This window comes from Aphelocoma coerulescens, chromosome 1 (assembly GCF_041296385.1).
Source record: "Aphelocoma coerulescens isolate FSJ_1873_10779 chromosome 1, UR_Acoe_1.0, whole genome shotgun sequence".
Classification (NCBI taxonomy): domain Eukaryota; kingdom Metazoa; phylum Chordata; class Aves; order Passeriformes; family Corvidae; genus Aphelocoma; species Aphelocoma coerulescens.
In genome coordinates this window covers 35,892,030-35,914,274 of record NC_091013.1, presented here as the reverse complement: position 1 = coordinate 35,914,274, position 22,245 = coordinate 35,892,030, and the positions used below count along the sequence as shown (strand labels likewise).

The window sequence follows — 22,245 nt, the reverse complement described above, 5'->3', positions numbered from 1 at the left end:
AGACAGATAGAAAGGAAGTTCTACAGCTGGTTTGAATTACACTTAATGTCTGGTATGGGCTAATTATTTACAAAAATTCAACGGGAAAGGTCAGGCAGAGAACCCTTTCCTGCCTGTCCTCCAGGATTCAGGGACAGTGTAGCAATTACATACGGCTGCGAAGAAATAACATTATGATTTGAAAATACTTGAATCCTTGTCCTGTGCTCTCCCTTGAAGGTCTCCAGACTGTAGCAGCAGCAGAGCGGCCACTCCCACATGAAGGGCCAGGGCTCCGTGTTTATTTTGTTACCATACAAATGCATTTTTAGCCCATCTGTGCAAAATCTCTTAAGTTGCATAGTGTCAAAGAGGTGGAGAAATGCAGTTGTCCATGTTGCTGGGTAGCAAAGCCAGTGAGACTGTAAGAGAAGTGGGCTTCAGCTGTATGACAGAGCTCCTTTTTCCCTGAGCAGTAAGAAGCAATTGCTGTAACATCATGGGGGGGGAGGGGGTGAAGGGGAGAAGGCTGGCATTTAGCTGCTGTCGCATATAAATCCTAGGTTGTCTTTTTATATTTTATATGTTTTTAAAATTATTTTCTAGCTGGCTCTGCTGCATACTTTGAAAGACACCTATAATAATTGCTTTTCCTTTGTGTCACTTCCTTTTCTCTTTGAAAGCACTGTAATAACCATATAAAAAGTGACAATGGCTGCAAGTCAGCTGTAGGTTTACTTTGTATAGTGTGCATTTGGACCCAAATTGTCTAGATATCTAGAGAAATAAAATATTGCAAGGAATAAATCGAGGATGGCATATCTAAAATGTGCAGAGACATTTGTATTATCCTCAGCAGTTTTGAGGCAAAGAGAAAAGATTACCCTTTTTGCTTCAGAAAAACCTCATAGAATTTTTTGTTTTCCTTTTAATAAGGTAATTTAACAAATAAGGCTTTAACTGTTTGTATAACACATCCTTTACTTGCAAGGTATTCAAGAGCTTACAGAAGTTAAAATAATAAGATGTAAGTTATATAGCCACAGGAGTGGAGTATCCAGAAATGACTACTTTTTGGATCCATTTGTGAGGCAGAACTTGCCAGGATTTGTTACCGTATAAGCTGTAGTTAATGGCTGAAAGAGCTAATTAAGTGTTCTTGAAGGGAATGTGTGCTGTTTCAGAGGGATATCTCTGAAAACTCTTAATACAGATTTCTTTAATAGCAGAAAACTATAATACAGGATTTATTCTGATCTCTTTCAAAATAGTACTCCTATTTTGTCCATCTTCAGAAAGGACTTGAAATTAAATGGAAAATTTCAGAATGGAACCTTTGCTTTTTCTGTGCTCCTCTATCTGTTCTGCACTGTCTTGAGTGGTAAGGCAAGATATCATGGTCTCTTTCTTGTAATAACCGCAGGGACCATTTTGTGGCTGCTGCAGAAGTATGTGAAGCTGGACCCTTGCCACTGGAGACATACTTTTAGTGTGGCCTTCGACACACTTGCCTGGATCTCTGGGTTGCAGCATCTGCACAAACTCCTTTTTAAAAACAGAACATTGGCTTTTAAGCAAACTTTCATGTTCATGGGTTTTTACCCAAGCCTTCACAGTCATATCAACTGCTTCTCTTTTGCACATTAAACTTCATTATGGGTTTTTCCTCCCCCACAAAGAAGATGCTTTTGTGGTTAAAGTGCATAACTGGATTTCAGGAAATCAAGAATTCAGTTTCTGGTTCAACCACAAATTTCCTGTATCACTGGTTACTATCTCTGCCTTGGTTCCCCACAGAGGTAATGTTGATTTTTTTATAAGTTTTAAGGTTAGCAGGACCTATCTTGATAATTTCATCTGATAGTCTGCATAATGGAAATGAAAAAAGTAATTCTCTGCATAAAATTACAGGGCTTGTTTCTGCTGTAACATCTTGGAAATTTTAACAAGCCTTAATTTTGTTCAGGAACTCATTTTCCTGTGTTTTCATGCAACATTCTCACCTTTAAGAGTCTTCAGTAGTAATGTGTTGAATTTTGATTTTCATTTATTTATCATTTTGAATTTTACCTAAAAGTTTTCCCTTTTCCCTAGAAGTAAAAGACTTGGTTAAGTAGAATTCTTTGAGTAGCCAAGGCATTTCTTTATAGTTTTCCTCAGCTAAATTAAAGAAGTTTTTTTGGTCAGTTAATCTGAGTGTTCACCATAGCTCATCCTTTGGGTTAAGGATTCACTATGGTGTATGCACAGATCATGTACTGTGCATGCAAAAAGACCATATTTTCAGGATACCTTTTTTATGAGCATTTATTCTTATTTGCCTGCAGAGTTAGATGCCCAGGGCTAGGTTTCTGCAGTTTAATGCAGTGACATTTTCTTTTGTAGAAATAGTTTGAGAAAATGCTGCTTTGAACTGGTCTTGAGGCAGCCCCTAAGGTTTTTCTGCCCACATGTGTCTTGAGTCAAAAATTGTTGATGTGGTACAAATGTTTGCAAAAGGATTTTCAGGAAGGCTGTCCAGTAGAAGCAGGCTGCTAACCAAAAACTGAATACCCTTTTTGAGATTAGTTCTCTAGGTCTCTTGTATTCATTCTGGATTTTTGACCTTTTTCACTGTTCAGTTTTGTCAGTCTTAGCTATATGCAAATAGGTTTGTCAATATAAAAGCATGATGCTGTTTTCCCCCAGCATGTATATCCAAATAGTATACCTCTGTTTCAACAAGAATATTGCACTGAGAGCTTGTGTTCAGCTGAAATCATCACCTTCCCGTGTCTCCTAATGGGAGGCTGATCCGAGCACTCCTTGGTCCTCTTTAGTCACACCTTGGTTTAAAACACAGCAGAAACAGCATGTGCTAATCTTACTGACTTTGCTTTAAGCAGGCTAAGGACTACTTTGCAGCTCTGCCAACAAGAGGAATCATAAGGAGAGTATGTTATGAGAAGACATAGTGGCAAGCATTGAGGCATCAACTCCTCGGGTTCTAGGCTCTGCAACTAGCATGGGGTTTTTTGTTTGGTGTGGGGTTTTTTGGGAGGGTTTTGGGGGTTTTTTTAAGTAATTTTTGTGATTTAATTTAATGCAATTAGCAATCTGCAATTAACTGAAGCTCCATTTGATTATATTAGAAGTTGTTCAACTAAGTCTATTTCTAGGTAACTCATGCTCGTTTTCACGATTGACATCTTACTGTCATTATTTACTGTTCCCATTTTTGTCATCACAGAAGTTGTCTGAAGTTGTATTTTCTTCTAAACCACATAACTGCTTATAAATCTACAGAACAACATAAGGTTGCCAACAGAGAGATCCCTTTGATGCTCAGCTACAAATGCCTATTGAATTTAACAATTTCCCATCTGTGGGCTGTTGTGATTTTCCTCGTCTCCCCTTTGAAATTCTCATTGATTAGAATGATAAGCAAGACAGAGCCAGATGTCTTACAGAAGTCCTCTATGTCACCACAATTATTTTGTCAGCCCAAATAATGACCCGATTTAAAGAGGCTGTGGAGGCTGGGAGCAGCCTATTTTCTCTAGAAGTGGCTAGAGCACTGCTATTTATACACTGATCTGTTATTTTCTGATACATTAATGACTGCAGAGACCTCACTGGCCAATAGTTTCTTGGTATTCCTGGATAGCTAGTTATAACTTCCATTCTCTCACTCGGTTTCATTTTCTAAAATAGCACTTCTTTTCCAACTGTCACATTATTTTTTATTTTTGGAACAGTCAGTACTAGGCTGGTAATGTTCAGATGTCTAGAGATACTTGAAGGCATGTCTGCTTAGTTCTAATAATTGCTTATTCTGTTAAAAAAACCCTACATTAGTTCGCATTAAATTTACTTCAAAATGCAGCCCCATTTACAGCTTAACTTAGCCTTGAAAATAGGAGCAGAAATGGTATTCTGGTTTTTCCACCCCACACCAATTTCTGTATAATTTCTGACAGTATGTATGTGGCTTCTGGGTGCAGGCTAAGATACACAGTGTATTTGTTTCCTTTGCATTTGGGAACAGATTTACTTGTCTGTGCAGGATGGTGTGGTTGCAGGAGGTGACAAAATAAGGAAAAGAGCGCCTTGCATCACAACGGAAGATGATAAAGCTTATAATCACACTAAATTTCTTGTAGCCTTAAGAAACAGAAGAGGAAGAGGCTACGGAAGTTTTTACTCTATTGTTGTTCCTTCTTCCTTCTCCTTCCCAACAGAAAGAACTTGATCTGAACTACTCTGATAGGTGTTGTCATCAGGATTTATTACACAGTATTTGGGCTGACCTGTAAAAGGTCTTTTGCAAAGATAAAGTTTACTTGTATGGTAAGAGGGGTTTATCTGTTGATTTTAGCCATAATGGTGATACTGTTTATCTTTTTTCTTCTGTCCCAGACCACTGGAGCTTTGAACAAAGTGATAAAAGTTGAATTTTGTGTGAGAATAAAAAAATTATATGAACATGTGTGGAATATCTAGGTAGCCTTGCTGTTGCAAAGAAAAGAATTCCTAATATAGGGTTTTAAGATGAAAGGACTTACAAAATCTTAAAAGATGAACTTAATCCAGACACTCAGGATTCACCTGAGTGTTGGCAGCATGCATGTTGAAAGTTTTGCATCAGGTTTAATTTTTAAATTCGCTAAATAATTATTTGCCCTTTCCCCTTGCTCTTATTTCCCCTCTCTTACTCTTTTCAATCCCCTAGTTTTCACCTCTTCTAGTTCCCCCCTGCCGAATTTCCTCTCCCTGCTTCTTCGTGTTCCTTTCTGCATAAATGAAGGTTCTTGAATTCTTTAGAGAGACTGTATTTATTAGAAAGGTTTAATAAAATGTCATCCCTTTTCAAGTTAGTTTGATGAACTGAACTGCAGAATTTGCAACTTCATACAACTGAGAAACCCATAATTTGTGACTCATACCTGGGAATATTTTTCACTTTTGTTTTCAGGAAAGGGAAAAAATCTTATTTTGAATAATTTGTCTCCTCTGTATGCATATTGGCACTTTAGATATGAATATAAATGTGTTAATATAGATGATATAATGTATATACAGAGTACATCTATATGCCTTCACACACACAGAGGCACATGCCTGCCATACGTGTATGTCTTTTAAGGAGCACTGGATGAAATGCTGCCAGGAAACTTTACATGGTTTCTGCACTTCTAGATAAGGCTCGAAATTACTGGTGGCTCTGGCTGTGCCAAAATTTAAATATTATGGGAAATGGCTATAGCAAGCTGCCACATAAATTACTAGTGGAAAGTGAAAGGAGGAAGGTAGATTGAACAACTAGCTTGTGAGAAAGTATTCATTTCCAAAATGCAGCACAGAGAGGTGAAAACAAAGGGAAGACAGCATCTTAGACGCTCACTCTGTACATTAAGTTTAATGGTGCTATCAACGGCTTCATATGACAGGAAATGATCTGGGCGTTTTGTTCACTTATTCTGGATGCCCTTAGTTTCAGAGAGCAACTGGTAACATGGATTGCACCTCGGAAGGGGACAGCTGAACTCTCCCTCTGGCTTTAGTAAGGAAAGAGCAGCGATGAAATCCGTGGACTGTGTGCACGTCATCCAACAGAAGGATACCGCCTCCTCTCCCTCTGCCCTCCCTGGTGCTGTTTCAGGCGCCACGGGACTTTTTTCTGTCACATTCCTGTGGCTTGCAATGCTCCTGTCCTCTTGTCTTGCAGCAGTGTCTCTTTACCATGTTATCATCCTGAAAACAGAACTAGAAGCTCTGCGCAGCGAGCTGATGTACAGCGTCCAGGCACGGTCTCCGCTAGACCAGCCACTCGTGTCCCCCGATGAAAATAAAGCAGGTACCCCTGTTTCTTCCTTCCTGCAAGTGTCTGCAGCTGACGCCAGGCAGGTAAGCTGGAGGGGTGGGTTTTGACTCGCAGGGCATGGGCAAATGTGGGGCTGCTTTCACTGACTGTTGCTTCTCCATGATAGGAGAGCAGGCTTGCTGGTACTGGTCCAGTTGAGAGCTTCCAAAAGGAAATCTGGAACGGGAGTAGAAACAGGGGCAGGCGGTCTGTTGCCAACACAGAAGAAAAAGGTAAATAGCAGTTGATGAAGTGGGTTGGGATGCCGCAGTTGGATCCTGTCTAGAGAAAAGCAGGAGTGTTTGATTCATGTCTTCTTTCTCCTCTCAGTTTATCCGTGCTCCCAGAGCCCATTCTGGTTTTCAAAATTATTGGTGGATGAATGGTGTTAACCATGGGCATATTCTCTTAAAGGATAGAATATTGAATCACAGAACGTTTTGGCTTTGAAGGGACCTTTAAAAGGCCATGTAGTCCAATGGTCCTGCAATGAGTAGAGACATACTCTTTAAGGTACCAGATATTTATGCTATCTGCAGGTTGAACTTTGAATGTTGGATCCCAAATCTGCATGGGGCATTAGAGTTGAAAAAGGCAACTTCAAATCATTCATATTTTCAATTGTTCAATTCTCTCTGATAATAGTAGGGAGGGAAATCTATTAATAAAAATGCCAATTCATTTTTCTGGGAAACAGAAAAGAGAGAAGTAATGAGAACTTTAGGGAAATAGGAGCTTTCAAGGAGAAAGGCTGGCTTGTACTTGGCAAAAGAGGGAGACTACAAGGAATTCAGAAGTTTAGCATCATTTCTACATTAAAACAACCTATCAATAAATAGTAAAATTAATAAAGGAATTCCTATCCAGTAAGATTTTTTTTTTGTCATGGTTCTCCTTTTTAAAAGGTTCTGCAAAGAGCACTGACGACTGTGCTCCATAAAAGGTCTCCAATGTATATTATAGTGTTGACATAATAATGGGATATATTTGTTTCCTTTGGGGATAAAATACCTACATTTCTTTCTTTTTCCAAACACAATGGGACCTTATAAGATGAAACACAGAATTTTATTATACCAGTTTGCACACATACTCTAATTGCACTGAGTAACTAAAAATATTCCTGAGCTGCTAAATCAGTTCACTCTTCCTATGTATACTTTTATGTTATTTTAACTGATATCTTAAACTATTTAGAGAACTTGAAATGGAGTAAATTATTGGTAAAGACTAGATGAAGCTTTGCTTAAAATGTGTTACTCCCTGGGCATCTAACATGAAATGTATTTCACTTGAGCTTCAAGTAAGCTAAATGAAATTTAAGTTCTAGAGTATAATCACTCTACTTACTTCAAATATTCAAAAAACCCCCATTAATTTAGGACATCACCTAAAATCCACAGGTTTATATGGGATGTATTCTATTTCATTAGTAGTCTTTGATTCAGGATCTTGGCTAAGAAAGATTTCGCAAACTGAGGTCATGATTGCTTAAATTGTATTTCTTGTAGCCTGTTTCCTATCACAGGAACCACAGAGTTCCCCTGCCCTCCCCACCCTAGGAACTCCCAAATAAAAACAAGTGATCTAAAGTACAAATATCATAAAAAATAAGGAGATGTCTTTTCTTTAAATGAATGTTAGAGCATCAATACTCTGCAAGCAATCCAGTTTCCTTGACAATAGCTTTCATCTTTAGCCTTATTGCTCTTTGAGGTGAGCAGTGTTTGGGGCTCCTCAGCTGTGCTTCAGAGTAGACTTTAGATTCTTCTCATCATGTAGCCACCTCTGATTATACCTCTAACACTAAAATTTCAATTAAGCTACTTATTTCTGTAAACATTTTTTAAGGTATAGCTGTCTTTAAAGTTGCTTAGGATGGATGGCAACACAAAATATGAATATCCATTTTAAAGGGAAAAGCTACATCAGTTGACCTATTACAAAAATTTTTTTCTAACATGGACCTCATATTTTTATATATAAAAAAGAAAAAAAAATAAATTGCAAACCTTGCATTTATATAAAAAGTTGTTAGAATTAGCTTTCTGCCTGCAAAAAAAGTACAAAAAAATTAGCTTTTCAGAGTTCAGTAAGATACTATATTTTCTCAGATCAGATTTCACTGATGACCATGAACCTACTAGTTAAAGTTAGATTTTGTTTTAGCAGGGTGAGTTAAATAGGAGAACATGGTGTTGTTCATGGTGCTGAATCCAGTCTACTACTTGGTCATGTACACAGAATTACAGTCCCTGCATTTTGATCTTTTGACATCCACATCTGGGTACCAGAATCCCATCAGCCTCCAAACTGTCCTGCTGATGTGTGGCACTCATTCTGTTATAATGGCAAATAAATTAGAGTATTGAGTGAGGTGCCTGTTCTTGTCCTACTTCTGTTTGCTTCAGCGAGGTCTCAAAGTAGAGTCTGATTTCATGATTATTTGTTGACCCATCATTTTACTTTTATATGGATCGATTCCTTAGAAAGTTAATATTTGAAAACATCACTGATATATAATTGCTTCTCTTGTGCTTCAACAGAGAGCAGAAGTAAAATATAGAACTATTATTTTTTTTTATAAATATTGTTCAGTTCTGGGGTTTTTAGACTTTAATTGTTAAATTCCCGGAACGGATACCCCATCACTCTTTTTTTTAGACCCAGCACATCCTTTCTTGAACATACTGAATTTCCATTTTAATGCACGCAAGTGGCCACAAATTAGCATTTTGATTAAAAGGACAATTGAATGGAAGTGGATTTAACACAATGTTGTTTCTTATTTTATGGGGTATGCATTTGTCTGTGCTGATGCATAAGGCTATTAGTCATCAGTAGTTGCACGTTTTGTGTCTTGCGAAAATTCCCAGCTTGGGTAGGTTGAAGGGAAGTGTTTCAAGCATCAATTCCAAATAAAGCTGCACTGCTAGCAGTCAGAACCAGAGCTCTTGGTACAATGAGTAGGAGGTAATGGGTGATTTTGAAACGTGTGCTTCTGGCAAATGTCATATCAGGACACGTAACAACAGATACACTTTTTCTTTTTATCTTTCTCTCTATAAATTTTGTGTGTGGAGGAAAAATGGTCCACGACATAAGACCTCTCCTGAATTTTATACTCTATTCATAATTATTGATTGTGTTGCCTGTGTGTTTCTCTCTAAGCTGCACGTGCACTTGAGCCCAGGAATAAGATTTATGTACCGTTGTCTAAGCCAATGTACAAACATCAAATTTCATTTTCACACTCCCTCAGTGCCTCATTCTGATGATTAGTGTGGGATTCTGATTCCCATGGCCTAGGGAGGTGAGAATCAGGTCTTCTGTAAACTCAAAGGCAGGTGACCTGCTGGGATCAGATTGGAGCCCCCATGGACTACATTTACTTTGTTGTATTGAGGTTGCCCAACTCCTTGCATGTATGTAGGAGCTTCTATGTAATTCCACAAATCAGTGAGGCAGGGTAACCTGGCATGTCACTTGGCAATTGTTTTTCTTACTAGCAATTCTCAAGTTCCACTCCAGTATCATTTGTGTCCATGGGAAATAACTATTGCCTTCCAAGAATGGTGTGAGAATTTTGCCATCCCTCTTGATAAAATTGCTGTACTGGAAAATTCGTTTGTTGGTTGGAAGTGTTTTGACTCTGTATGTTGTTGCTTTAGATATCTGAGACAGAGGGATAGCAAGAAGTTTTACAAGTGGTACTTGACTTTAGTGATCTTTGAATTGAGACACAAGCCTTTGTTACTAGCTTAAACAAATGCCACATATAAAATTCCCTTACCAAATATTCACAATACTCCATATTTTATTGTTTGAAGAGGTCAAATATAAAATAAAAATTCAAATCGAATTAAAAAGAAAAAAGAAAGGCCTACTTCTTGAAAATATATGTTATCCTGATTTGTTTCTGCTGACAACAGCCTAATTCAAAAGGAAATAGACCCTTCTATGCAAAAGGATAGAAAATTACTTAAAGCAATGCCTGCAATTTCACATGAAGAATTTCACTGAATGGATGAGTGAATAAATCAGTGCTGTGCATTATGCAGAACACTGCACAATCAAAAATACACCAAATAGGCTCTAATTTTTAAAACCAACATTCTGCTTTAGACTTCATAATAGAAATCTGAATTCCTAGTAAACAATTCCCTTGTTTTTCTGATTGTAACATGTTATTGGCAATTCTATGAAGGTCAAAATAATGCTACCAATTCTTTGAAGATATTTATTAGATCTTAGTCATACCTGCAAGGTATGATCAAGGCCTTTTAATGCAGGGACTGATTGAATCCATAATTAATGCCATATAAAGACATCTCTATTAAAAAGCACCAAATTAACCAGTTGTCCTGGTTTCTGCTGTGATAGACTTCATGAACCCCAGTTTATAAAAATGGACAAGCAAAAACTAGAAAAATATCTGTTGTCATGAGAAATCAAGAAGTTAAGGGAAGAAGAACTGCAAATGGTTCAAGAAAATGCTTGTTCCTTACGAATTAAATTGTCTAGTGTTTAAATGTGCTTTGGGAATCCTACAGAGAACAGATCTAGACAAAAAAGGAACCTAAATAAGCAGGTCTGAGGGTTTTTTTTCAAGGTCAGGGTTTTTCCTAGGTTTTATTTCAGCAAAAATTGGCACAGATGTCTTAGGCCTCAGATATCAAAACTTTAAATTTTATACATGAGCTCACAAATAGTAAACTTGAAATTTTGTTTGGATGGATCATTAAGTGAGATCACAAAATACTAAAATTATTATGCAATTTAGATAATAACAAAACTTGCATGTGAGGGAAAATTTTATTTTACCAATGCAAGGTCTTAAGTCATGGAGATATGCAGAAAGCTGGGTTGCTGCCCTGCAGCAAAAGCTAGTAGGTTTTTTTTAAATTGTGACTACATTGCTCAACCAGTAGAGAACACATCACTTCGTGTGCTGGCTGTGGTTTATAAAGGCGTCTGGACTGACTAACTTCTTCAGAATTGGGTCTTCTGTTCATGGAATAAGACAGACTCTGAAACGAACTTCTGCCAACCCACAGCCTGCAGAGCAATTAAAATCAGCAGAAAAAAAAGAATGTACGTCAAAGCAAAGCTGTTATATAAAGTCAAAAGCGGGTGGGGAACGCTTTAGCATTCTAGATACACTTTTATACAGCTAGATCTCATGGTGATACTCAGTCTACATATTTTTACACATTTTCAAGATGTATTTTATCAATCCTGTATTCCGATTTCATTATTAATTATTCAAAAAGCCTTTGGACTACAAAGATGTTGCTCAAGTTTGTTTTATACTGGGCTGAAAGATTCAGGTAGAGCTTTTGATTTATTCTTCTCAGTACCAATAGCAACTATTCAATGTGTATTTTGATATACATATATTCTTCATATTGTACTTAAGGTAAGATTAGGGTACTTCTTGGAATAGAATTGGAAGCATTTCTTAACAATGTTAACTTTTTCCTGTTAATTCACTCAAAAAATGTGCTTTGTATGTCCATATCTTCTCCTTAATAGTAGTAGTGTTTACTTGGAATTTGTTTCAATGAATTACTTAATTTTAGGCATGTAAGTAGTTCCACTGAAGTCAAAGTGAAGTACTTGTATATACTGGAAATACTTATGGGTCAACTTTGGATTCAGAACATATTTTTGAAGCATGATGTTGTTCAGTCCCTCAAGCACTTTTTTAGATATTGTTTGTTGTTTGTAGCTTTAGGCAAAATGGCCACTATGCTAGTTTCTGTCACCTTATTGTCATGAAGGACACTATTGCATCCATTTTTCTCAAAAACAATCTTACTATATTCTGTGGAGGTTTATTCCTATCTGCATGTATGAAAAGAGACAGAATTTTTTTTTAGAGATTAAGTGTAGATCTGATGTCTGTAGAATAAAGTAGAGTTGGCATGTGTTTTAAAAAGATGGAGATGATCTCAGACTGTACTGATCTTGCAGATTTTAATTACTGTGAGCAGTTCTCAGCAATGCTGACTAGTATTTCAGTGCTGCAACCAGCTGAAACAGAAATTCAGACCGGCAAAGTGAGAATTAGGATAGTTTCAAGAATGCCCACCAAGTTTGCCGAGCAGTTTTAACAAGAGTTGCTAAAGTAGCCATAAGTTTTAGTGCTTGTAGACACTACTCACTGGTACCCAGCTGGATAGCAGCTGGTTAGTGGGAATCATCACAAATCCTCTCACTGGGTTAGTGGAAAATCCAGTGGCCATACTAGTGGGTTCTTTTAAAAGCAGGAATTAAAATTTTGATTTAGCTTACTGAAATACTAGGGAATCAGCAAATTCCATTCACTAGGAAGGCATTTTGTCCCAAAGAAGAATTAATGTCTTGTGAAATTAATTGACTGATGTGCTGTGTTGTACATCTCCACAAAATCCCATTTTAATTTTATTTAGAAGTTTATTTTCCAGAAAAGTGTTTTGCTCACAAGTGTGATAGAAAAAATGTCTGAATTATAATACCTTTTTAAATTTTTGGTTGGCTTGGGTGTTTTTATTCCTTACCAGAAGGCAGATAATTCAGATGCCTTTAAATTCTTGGCTTGAAAAATCTATAGACTGTAGCACGTTATTGATGTGTATTGATAGGACTCAAGGGCACATTTCAGTGTGGGAGACAGGAGTTTGGATGATAGCATTCCTATTACCATAACTAGGGCTTGCAGGCTGTGATCATTCTGGCACTGGAGCATTCCCAGATGTGCACTTGAATGCTTGTGCGCTGCCAGCTGGCACGGCTGAGTGCTGGTGAACATCCACCCTTCTTCTGCTGTTTTCAAGAAGGACCCCTTAAAAAGGAGACTTAGAAACAGAAAGAGTCTGCTTTCCACCCAAATCCTCTGACTACCTGCTGTGCAGTAAGAGGTTTGTGCTACTGGACACTTGGTTGCTCATGTGGGTACCACTGACAGACATAGAAACAGGATCCCACAGATCCATGGCATTGCCCATTATAGCCAAATCCGTGTGGCCAAATTTGACCCACAGCCTTCTAGGCTGAAATGCGATAAACAAAATGGAGCAATCCATGGCAGAATTTTCTTCTCTTGACTCTTAGTAAATTCATTTGGTCTCTGTCAAGTGCAGTAAATGTTACTATTCAGTTTTCCATCCTTCAAAGTAGCATGAGAACCAAGTGTTTTGATTAAAATGTGCTCCAGGCAAATGCAGCTATTCTTTTTTCCTTTTATCCTGTTGCTTGACACTTATGCTTAGCAGGATTTTTTATCTTTGTTTCCCTTGCAAATCTATATTTTAACATTCTTCAGTATTTTTCTCTGAACAAGCACCTAATTTCTCATTAGTGTCACCAGTCTCTACAGTTTTGAGCAACACATTTTGACAGATACTAAGGTATCTGTTATGTGTGCATTAATTTGCTAGGAGTCATCTCTCTATTTTCCCTCTTAGTCTCAATATAGGTTGACTGAGTGTAGATATCTGTAGTGGCTGATGGAGCCCTCTTTAACTAAAATCCCAAACTATGCTAAACCATGACAGTATCTGAAAACATATTGAAAGTAAATATATATGGATTTTGAGAATTTATTATGAAAGTACCATATAACCAGTATATATGACTAATATTTTATAGCACTATAACTGGAAAGTAATTTCTCTAAATAATATGGCAAACACAGAAAATCTGCTATCTATCATAGCTGGCAGGGTTGGGGCTTTTTTCAAGCTTTTGCTTAGAAAATTAACAAGGCTAATTGACCTGATGATTTCTAGCTCATTTGACTTACTGCTACATAATTTTATTAGGACCAGATATTAAAAGAAGCAGGTGTTACTTGTGCTGCTACCTGAGGCCTCCCACATAGCTGCATGATCTCTGAAAGTCATCTAGCATGTGTTGTGATAGGAATTTTTGTTTTGCACACTTGAGTAAGATCTGTGTTAAAACCAATAGGTTCTGTTTTAAAATAAGTGGTGAGACTGAGAGATTTCTTTCGTGTCCTTTTTTTTTCTTAAAGTAGTTTCATAAGTTTACTCTATTCTATTGTTCACTTATGTTTCTTTGATTTCAAAATGCTTTCACTTTGCAGTGCTGCAGGCCTGCTTGCAACTGATTGCTGACAGCAAAAGTGATATCCAACAGAAAGGTAAGAATATGTGCCATGATTTACAGTTAACTATTCCATGGGATAACTGTTTCAAAAAATTTTCCTAACTTCTAAGCAGTAGAAGTTTTGACTGAGTTTTGACAACAAACTTAAAAATTAAAAAAAAAAAAAACACCAATAACAAAATATAACAGAAAACAACAAGGTCCCTGCATCTGGAAGGTCCCTATATCTGGATGTCTCTTGCAAATATCATCTTTTCTGTGGGGAAATCCAGCTAGTAAGACTGGAAGTTTTGTCTAGAAGTCAGCTTTGTTAATTTTTGGCCAGTGAAAAGGAAGAATATAACCTTTCTGATCACCCAAAATTATTTTTTCTTTTAGATGATTCAAGCATTGTCCCTTGGCTCCTGAGCTTTAAACGTGGAACAGCTCTGGAAGAACAAGGAAATAAAATAGTGATCAAAGAAACGGGTTATTTTTTCATATATGGCCAGGTGAGAAAGCTCAGTTCACTTCAGCATCTGACTTTTGTAAGGATTTTTCAATGCCTCCATACATTAAGTTTGACATTTTCACCTCCTCTATCTGTAGGTTTTATATACGGATACAACATTTGCTATGGGACACCTAATACAGAGGAAGAAGGCTCATGTGTTTGGTGATGATCTCAGCTTGGTGACATTGTTTCGCTGCATCCAAAATATGCCACAATCTTATCCAAATAATTCTTGCTATACTGCTGGTAAATATCTGCATTTTCCTTTTCTTTGTTTGCAAATAAGCTGTATCAAATAGAATCTGTAGTGTTGGGCAATTGTATTGTAGCAGTCATAAAGAACTAACTGCAAAATTACAGAATACTTTCAGAAGATACAGTTTTATATAAAGTATCAACAGTTGGAGATTATGCATCTAACTTGGTGATCTGAACAATTTTGCTCTCTTCATTGACTCTGTAAAGTGGTTAGACATTTTGATGCTTCCAGTTAGATGCCTGAGGCAGAGGAGCACCTACTGCCCTTATTGAAGAACTCAGTTTTACTTAGGAGTTGAATTCCACATTCAGTTACCCCAAGAAAATATTAAAGAGCTATATTTTCCTTTGAAATGTCACATACGAATTTTAGCCATCCAATACGTGCAAACCGTACTGTGATATTTCTCCTCCTTTTAAAGGTTACTGCATTTTTAGTCTTTGGTTAGATGAAAAACAGTTAATTTCTATAAGGTGCTCTTTATGACTGCAGAGATTAGAAACATCACAAAAAAGAACAATTAAAATATTTAATGCAAGTCCAGCAGGCTCAATGCTCAATGTATGTGTATATTCCTGCAGTAGCATTTAAGGAGTTGCTGTCAAGGCCTATAAAACCTCATTTATCATCTCTTATCTGTCTGTCACTTCACCCTAATGGTGGATTTGAGGGTTTTCTCTTTGGTTATTTTCCAGCACTCTTTTTTCAATGTGTTATGAAAAAGTGGGCAACACTGAGTGATGGAGTTGACTGTCAGCAATAAATGGCATTAAACAAATGGGATGTGGCAGGAAGCTAATTTTTTTCCAAATAAAATTAAATTCCAACTAACTAACTAACTAGATACTTTGTCCTGGCAATTGAGGCTGTCCAAACATTTCCTTTAATTTTCTGGCCCCTCAGCCTCACATTCTGGCAACATAACCACCTTCAATTTCATGTATACTCTGACTTTACCCTTGTATTACTGCTCCCGTTTCTTAACTAGGATTTCTATCTTGCCACTTCATGATTCCTGCTTCCCAAATCCCCACTGTTCTGTTTTCATCTGGAAAAGCAGTTCTGACTGCTCTCTCTCATGCTGTTGAGCATGTGTCACAGCAGATGTTAGATGTGTTCTCAGCTCAGCAGCTGCAGCTTGAAGGCAAGATGCTCTTGGTTATATCAGCTGATGTGTGGCTGGCAGGAAGCACTTTTGTGCTCTGCAGTTGCAGTGGATAAGCTGATGTGGTAACTTCATTAGGTTGGTAAAGCTCATAAGACCTCGTCCAGAAGTGTGGGAATGGAGTGGTCTAGGGCCATTAATACTCAATGCTGACTTTTGACTGTCTCATCACCATAACATGAGGAACCTGGGTACACCACTGTTAGAAATTTTTGCAGTGTTTGCTTAAGTGAACTGTGTTATGCTGAGTGCAGTGTGGAAATTAAGTCCAGCTTCACAGAAGATGTTAAGTGTCAGCTTTGGATAGGCTGCAAACTCTAAGATTATGCCTTAAGATAAAAAGCACTCATCACAAGTAACAAGCCATGCTTACATTTGCAAGATGACACATAATGACTTTTGAATACCATTTATAAAATAGTGTATTTGATATATTAACTTAAAAATATTCCAAATCTTTTGCCAGGCATTGCAAAATTAGAAGAAGGGGATGAACTTCAACTTACAATACCACGGAGAAGGGCTAAAATATCCTTGGATGGAGACGGTACTTTTTTTGGTGCAGTAAGACTCCTCTGAACCCTTTCATTTCTGTTATTATGCTTAATGCCATTTTCTTCTCTACCTATGCCTTTGTCAGAAAAAATATTGGATTGTAATAAAGTTTCCAATTCAGCCTCTCCTAATTCATCACAGGCTTCTAAAAATTTTCTTCACTTTAATAAGCAACCCCAAAACAGGAAACATACCAGACATGCTTGTGATATAGCCACCATGTGATTACCAGAAAGCCAATTCATTTTAGACAATGGGAGACTCTAGATAACAACTGTAAAGCAATGAGGTTTTGGCTTTGAAACAATTTGTTGTCCATATGGTAAATCAAAGGAGTTGACCAAAAATAACAGCATGAGCAGGACTGCAGACTATCGAATTGTTATCCATGATTGAAAAGGAAATCTAAAATAAAAGTGCATCTTAGATTTGCATTATTTCATCAATAAAGTATTTGATATATAATGTGTGGGGAAGAAACATCGAACAGTAGATTTCTCACCACAAAATGAAATTGTTAGGTGGGTTCTGAGTTTTGGGGTTTTTTTCTTTTCCCAAAAATACTGGGAAAGGAAAAATTCTAAATGTCTGGGATAATGAAAACAAATATACAGAGTAGTAGCCACTGTCTTGCTTCTTCTGTGTGAACAAAAAGTGAATAAATTACTAAAATCTGTTAGCATTTACTAATTAGAATTAATTTTACTGGAAAAAGGACATGTAAAATGCTTCAACAGCTCAATCTTCAAAGCATTGCTGCTTGTTAAGGAATACGTCTACACTTCTATGTAAACAAGGCTGGCACAGGAAGAAACACAGTGAAATTAGACACAATACCATGAATTGGATTTCTGGCTCCATAATTTCTGCAGTCATATATAGATGTGTATATATATACAGTATATAGGTATATTTGTATATATTTGAAAGTATATACACAGACATATGTCTTGGGCATTTGGGCATAGAATTTTATCTTCTTTTGAACAGTTTATCTAATGGAAATATTACTTCATACATATTTTTTTGTATTTCCCTTGCTTCTTGCTATGATCCATTCTATGCAATATTGTAAAAAGAAAAATCCAATAGATCTGGAACCAGCTGTGCAACTAAGAAAATACACTTGTATCTCAGAGGCTTTTTCTGCAGTTTTGAATATAGTGCTTAACTCTGTTTGACAAAAATATTCAGAGCTGTAGAAAGAATAAACAGATGTCCTTTTTCCCTTTCTTTTGTCTGGCCACTTTGTTCAGTAGATAGTATTTATGCCTTTTTTTCCCCCAAATATTGTATGGTCAAAGGAGCTATTGTACTTTTCCCCCTGATCTTAAAGAAGCATTGAAGTGGTATTGGAATAGATAAAAAGTAAAACCCCAAGTAATGAATTGTACTTAATTTGAAAATATTTTTTAGGACCTGAGAATTGTGGTATATAAGCTCACTTAGTAAAGAAAAGATGCTCTGTATATTGTAGTCTCCTTGTCTGTTTTTATGAATTGTGATTTGATTGATTTCTCATGGTGATAGACAATAAATAAAAGAGATTTGGATCTCAGAATTATACAGCATGGTAAACTAATGAAAAAATTAATTAATCTTCTCTGGGCTTCAAGAAGACATTTCAGCAATAAGCATTTGAGTATTGAATTTTTACACATTTGAGTATTGGATTTTTATGAAGTTTAACTACAGTTCCAAAATATTTGCAAGTCCTCCTTTTTTTAAAATGTTTTTATTTGTGTGTTGTGGAGCTAAAGCTGCAGCTGGTTTTTTGGTGTTTTGTTTTGTTGTTTTTGGTTTTTTTTTGTTGTCTTTTTTATTATTATTGTTATTAAACTTTTATGTGCTGAGTTTGCCAAAAAGGCATTTTAAATCCTATACAGGACCCCTCCGTTTAACCAAGGTTGTGCAATGCTGCATGTAGGTAAAAAAACTGTTAGCATGCAGTGAGTTGTCTGTTATTATTGACATACATTAATGATGCCCAGAATCTCTAATCAGAAGTTTGTTAATTTTAGCATTGATAGGAAAAAATAAGTTGTTACTGTTGCTTTCCCAGAGACTTGGTGGCTAAACTTGCAAATTTAACTTTTATTGTGTAAGCTTCCCCAGTGGTTTTGGTGGGCTTGTGTGTGCTTAGCTTAAGCCATTTCCCTGGCTGTATTTCTTCCTTCTGCTGCTGAGAAATGTGCAAAGTGCAGAAGTTTGGAAATGGTCTGGGGCATGATTTGGCTTGTAGGAAAACTCTTGTCTTCTGAAAGAAAAAATTTCAAAGGTGTTCCCTTCCTTAGAAGGATGAAACTGAACCTCAGGTTTCTTCACCAAAAACTTGAACCATGTTTCTGTGAACCATGTTTCTGTTTCTTCTGAACATGTGTGCAGAGTGCAAGTTGACAGACTGTTCAGATATTTCTACTGACAAGTCCGGCAGTTTTGTTGCTGTCAGATTAGCTTTTTACTGGCTTCATGAGAAAACTTGTCTTCTCAAAATTAACCTGCTCCTGCACAAAGTTGAGTTTAACAGATCAGCATTTCCTGATCAAAGCATAAAGAAAAGGAGAATACTTCATCCCTGATCATTCTGCTAACAAGCTGGTGATACAGAAGGTAGCAAAGTGCACCCAGACCACCATCACACCTACGCTTCAGTGAGTGGGAGTTAGTGAATCATTCTGCATTTGGGAGATGTTATTTAAATAAGTGTGATGGGTAATAATTAGTATCTAGTTGGTTCATACAATATTCTACATTTTTATCAAGGCTATGTAGAATTTCAGACAGGTTTCTGCAATTGCAACAAACTGTGTGAATACTCTGGTTCTTTTTCATGCGGTGTTAAGCAGCAGTGTGGGAAACATAAGGGACTTTTTCTTTCCAGTACATTTTCACAGAAAGTGTGAAGTTGTATCATTCTTTCCTTTTTAATAATGTGCAGTTGGCAGATATATAGCTGCTTTGAATGTAATGTATTTAATGTAACTTGTATCTCATCTCTTTTATGTAATGTGCAGTCACACACCCTGCCAACACACAGAGTATATTCATTACATGACTCTCCTACATCTGACTGTTTCTCAAATTGCTCAGCATTTGCCATTTTAAGACTTCCATTTCAGTGGTCCCATAGTTTTGCCAAGCTTAAACTGCTGGAGTTGACATTTTCTGTATCTCTGGTTTATGTCTTAGGTTGAATTCTCTTGGATAACTTTAGCCCTCAAATTTCTACACTTTTAAAGATGAGGTTAGGAAAAATGCATTCTTTGTATTTTAACAATTTGGCTACTTTTTCTTCCAAGGTTTAAAGACTTTGCTTTGAAAGAAGAAATGTGTGTAATGTGAGGTTTGCTTTGTTTTAAACAGGGTTTTTGTACTTCCTTCCTCTCTTTTTTCTGGACTCATGCTTTAACAGGTATATGCTTTTGAAGAATATTTTATGCTTTCTCATGTTAAGCACATTATATCTCTATGGGACTTTCAAAAAGAAGAGGAAAATGTTCCCGGCAGTTTTGTGTCTGGATTACATCAGTAAGGTCTAAGCTTGTTTTTCAAGGTCAGTCCAAACAGCAGTGAGAAGGAAGTTGATGCAAATACAGGGAAGAGGGAAGCTAAATAATTGATGTAGAAAGACTCTCATGGAGTTTTCAGGTTACATAGATCTCAGCAGTGATGGGGGAAACAAACCAGACTTGGAGCTGGACTGCAGAACTGGAGAGACCCTAGCTAGGATTTGATTGATTGATTGATTGATTGATTGATTTCTAATTCACAAGCTCTCTTATTCGTAGCTCACAACTCGTAACTCATGCACCTATGAGCAAATCTTAGTTGCTGGGCAGAGCTCTTGTTCTTCCTCCTCTGCCATGGCACAGGTGTCCTCTGTGTCACACTATGAAGCCTGAAAGCATCAGCAATTCAGCTGCTGTTGCAACCACTTCAAAAACTGCTTGGGTAAGCTGACACCTTCCAGCTTGGACATTTGGTCTACACCATTCCCAGGAGTTAGCAGGTTATGAAGAGATTGCCAGACAAACAACAGGCAGAGAGGATGGCTGCAGGAGACAGCAGGCTGCAGGTAACATGGCTGCATAAGGACTTTTAGCCCTTTCTGGCCACTGTGTCGTGCCTTCATGTTGCCTTTGCTTTGGCCTAGCAGCACTGACCCCAGCATGCATCAGGGGATAACATACAGCATGTGCCGTGCGTCAGCCAAAATCTGAGCAGGAAGGGAGTGAAGAGTCATACTGTGGGGAATGCATTCAGCCACTGCAGCAGGCTGTTCACAGATTTCCAACACTTCTTTGGATAAATCACTAAGAAACATAGTCTGAATTCAGTGTTGATCCTTCTTTAAGCAGGATGAAGTACAGAACTTCTAAATGATCCCTTTCCCTCGGCTGATTCTCTGCTAAGAAAGCAGGAGATGTGAGGGGCAGAGAAAGGACTGAAAATGATGGGTCAGAAAGGGTCCAGCTGGGGAAGGAAGGGTGTTCATTTCCTGAGTGTAAATGAAACACGGGTTCCTCAGTGTGTTCTTCAACAGTATAAGCAAACATTTATGTACTGAGCTGGGCAGCTTCCAGTTAAGCACAGCAAGCTGCTAGTAGTCATCAGGTACTGCATGACCTCAAACCTAAGAGTGTAAATTGAATCAAACCATGTGGCCAAGTAATAATCTTCATTCACTCTCACAAGTTTCCTTTGACTTTTTTTTTTCCTGCCCCCACCACCCCCACCAGTTCACTCAGTGGATAGAAAGAAGATACTTCATCCTGCGGAAAATGGGATATCGATGGAAAGTGTTTTAAGCTGGAGGCCAGAAATATGTTTCAGAAATATTGAAAGGAAGTAGTAAATGAGGCAGCACATGCAAGAAGAGACATTACAATTTCCTGTTTAAATCAGAATTGTATTCCCTTTCTGTCAGTGAGAGCTGGCTGCAAAGTCACATTTACTTGCCACAGATGTTGATTTTTATTCTTCTTTTAAAGCTGAAGTTGTTTTAGTTTTGACTTAAAACCATTTCTACAAATATTTTTTGGCAAATCTACAGATCCTGTCTCTAATCCTGATGAATGTTAGTTATTCCAACGGCTGCAGGAAGTCCTGTATCAAAACATGTATGTGAGTTCTTCTTCCTGACTGTGCTCAGGGTGGTTACTTTCCAGAGCTTCCTGGCCTAGGGAGGAGCGTTGATGAGTTCCTTTGAATCTAGAGACTTCCACTTTCAATTTCCCTGGCTCAACAGCCAACAGCCCTTCTGGAAGTTAATCTGAGTTCCCCCTAGACATCCTTTTCACTTTCATATGTTTTTTAGTCTGAAATATTTTGAGAACATGCTGGGCTCCACAAACTGTGGTTTTGACAAAGCTCTTCTTTGTCTGAAAATTTCCAGACTTCCCCAGCCTTTGCTGTAGAGTTCCTCAAACAAGATTTTTCACAGGTGGTCACTGAGTGAACGTTCCTCATTCTCTGTCTGTCTGACTGATGCCCTTGTGGTCTCATTTGCAGAAGTGTTGAAACACACAGCTGTAACTGAAATTAGCAGGAGCATGCTTTGAATACACAGAGGGCTGTATATTTCTGCTAGAATTCTGCTGTGGAACTACTGCAGCAACAATTATTCTGAAAAAGCCCAGGGGGAAATAAATTCTGATCTGAAGGCAAGCATAGTTTGAAGTGTGCAGTCAGCCAAGAGGCATGCCTTGGGAAAAAGTGTGAGGAAAAGTTCTTAAATCATTGCTTGGGTACTGGACATTGTGTGCATTGAATGTGATAGGGATCTTAATGGGAAGGGAGATGTGAGAGTATACAAATTAACTTCTGTTACAGAAAATTTT

At 37.5% G+C, this 22,245-nt stretch overlaps 1 protein-coding gene across 2 annotated transcripts; it reads left to right on the top strand.

The window, feature by feature from the left end:
* Positions 1 to 348: 348 nt before the first annotated feature.
* Positions 349 to 17,905, top strand: TNFSF13B (TNF superfamily member 13b). 2 transcript variants are annotated; one of them, XM_069029295.1, is made up of 7 exons: positions 349 to 454; positions 5,453 to 5,865; positions 5,949 to 6,054; positions 13,911 to 13,967; positions 14,312 to 14,424; positions 14,522 to 14,672; positions 16,317 to 17,905. In XM_069029295.1, exons 2-7 carry the CDS (start codon positions 5,539 to 5,541, stop codon positions 16,427 to 16,429), a joined length of 867 nt encoding a protein of 288 aa, XP_068885396.1. In that variant the 5' UTR covers positions 349 to 454; positions 5,453 to 5,538; the 3' UTR covers positions 16,430 to 17,905. The 2 variants fall into 2 exon arrangements, with proteins under 2 accessions (XP_068885396.1, XP_068885394.1); XM_069029293.1 differs by lacking the exon at positions 349 to 454 and having other exon boundaries at positions 5,347 to 5,865.
* The last annotated feature ends 4,340 nt before the right edge of the window (positions 17,906 to 22,245 follow it).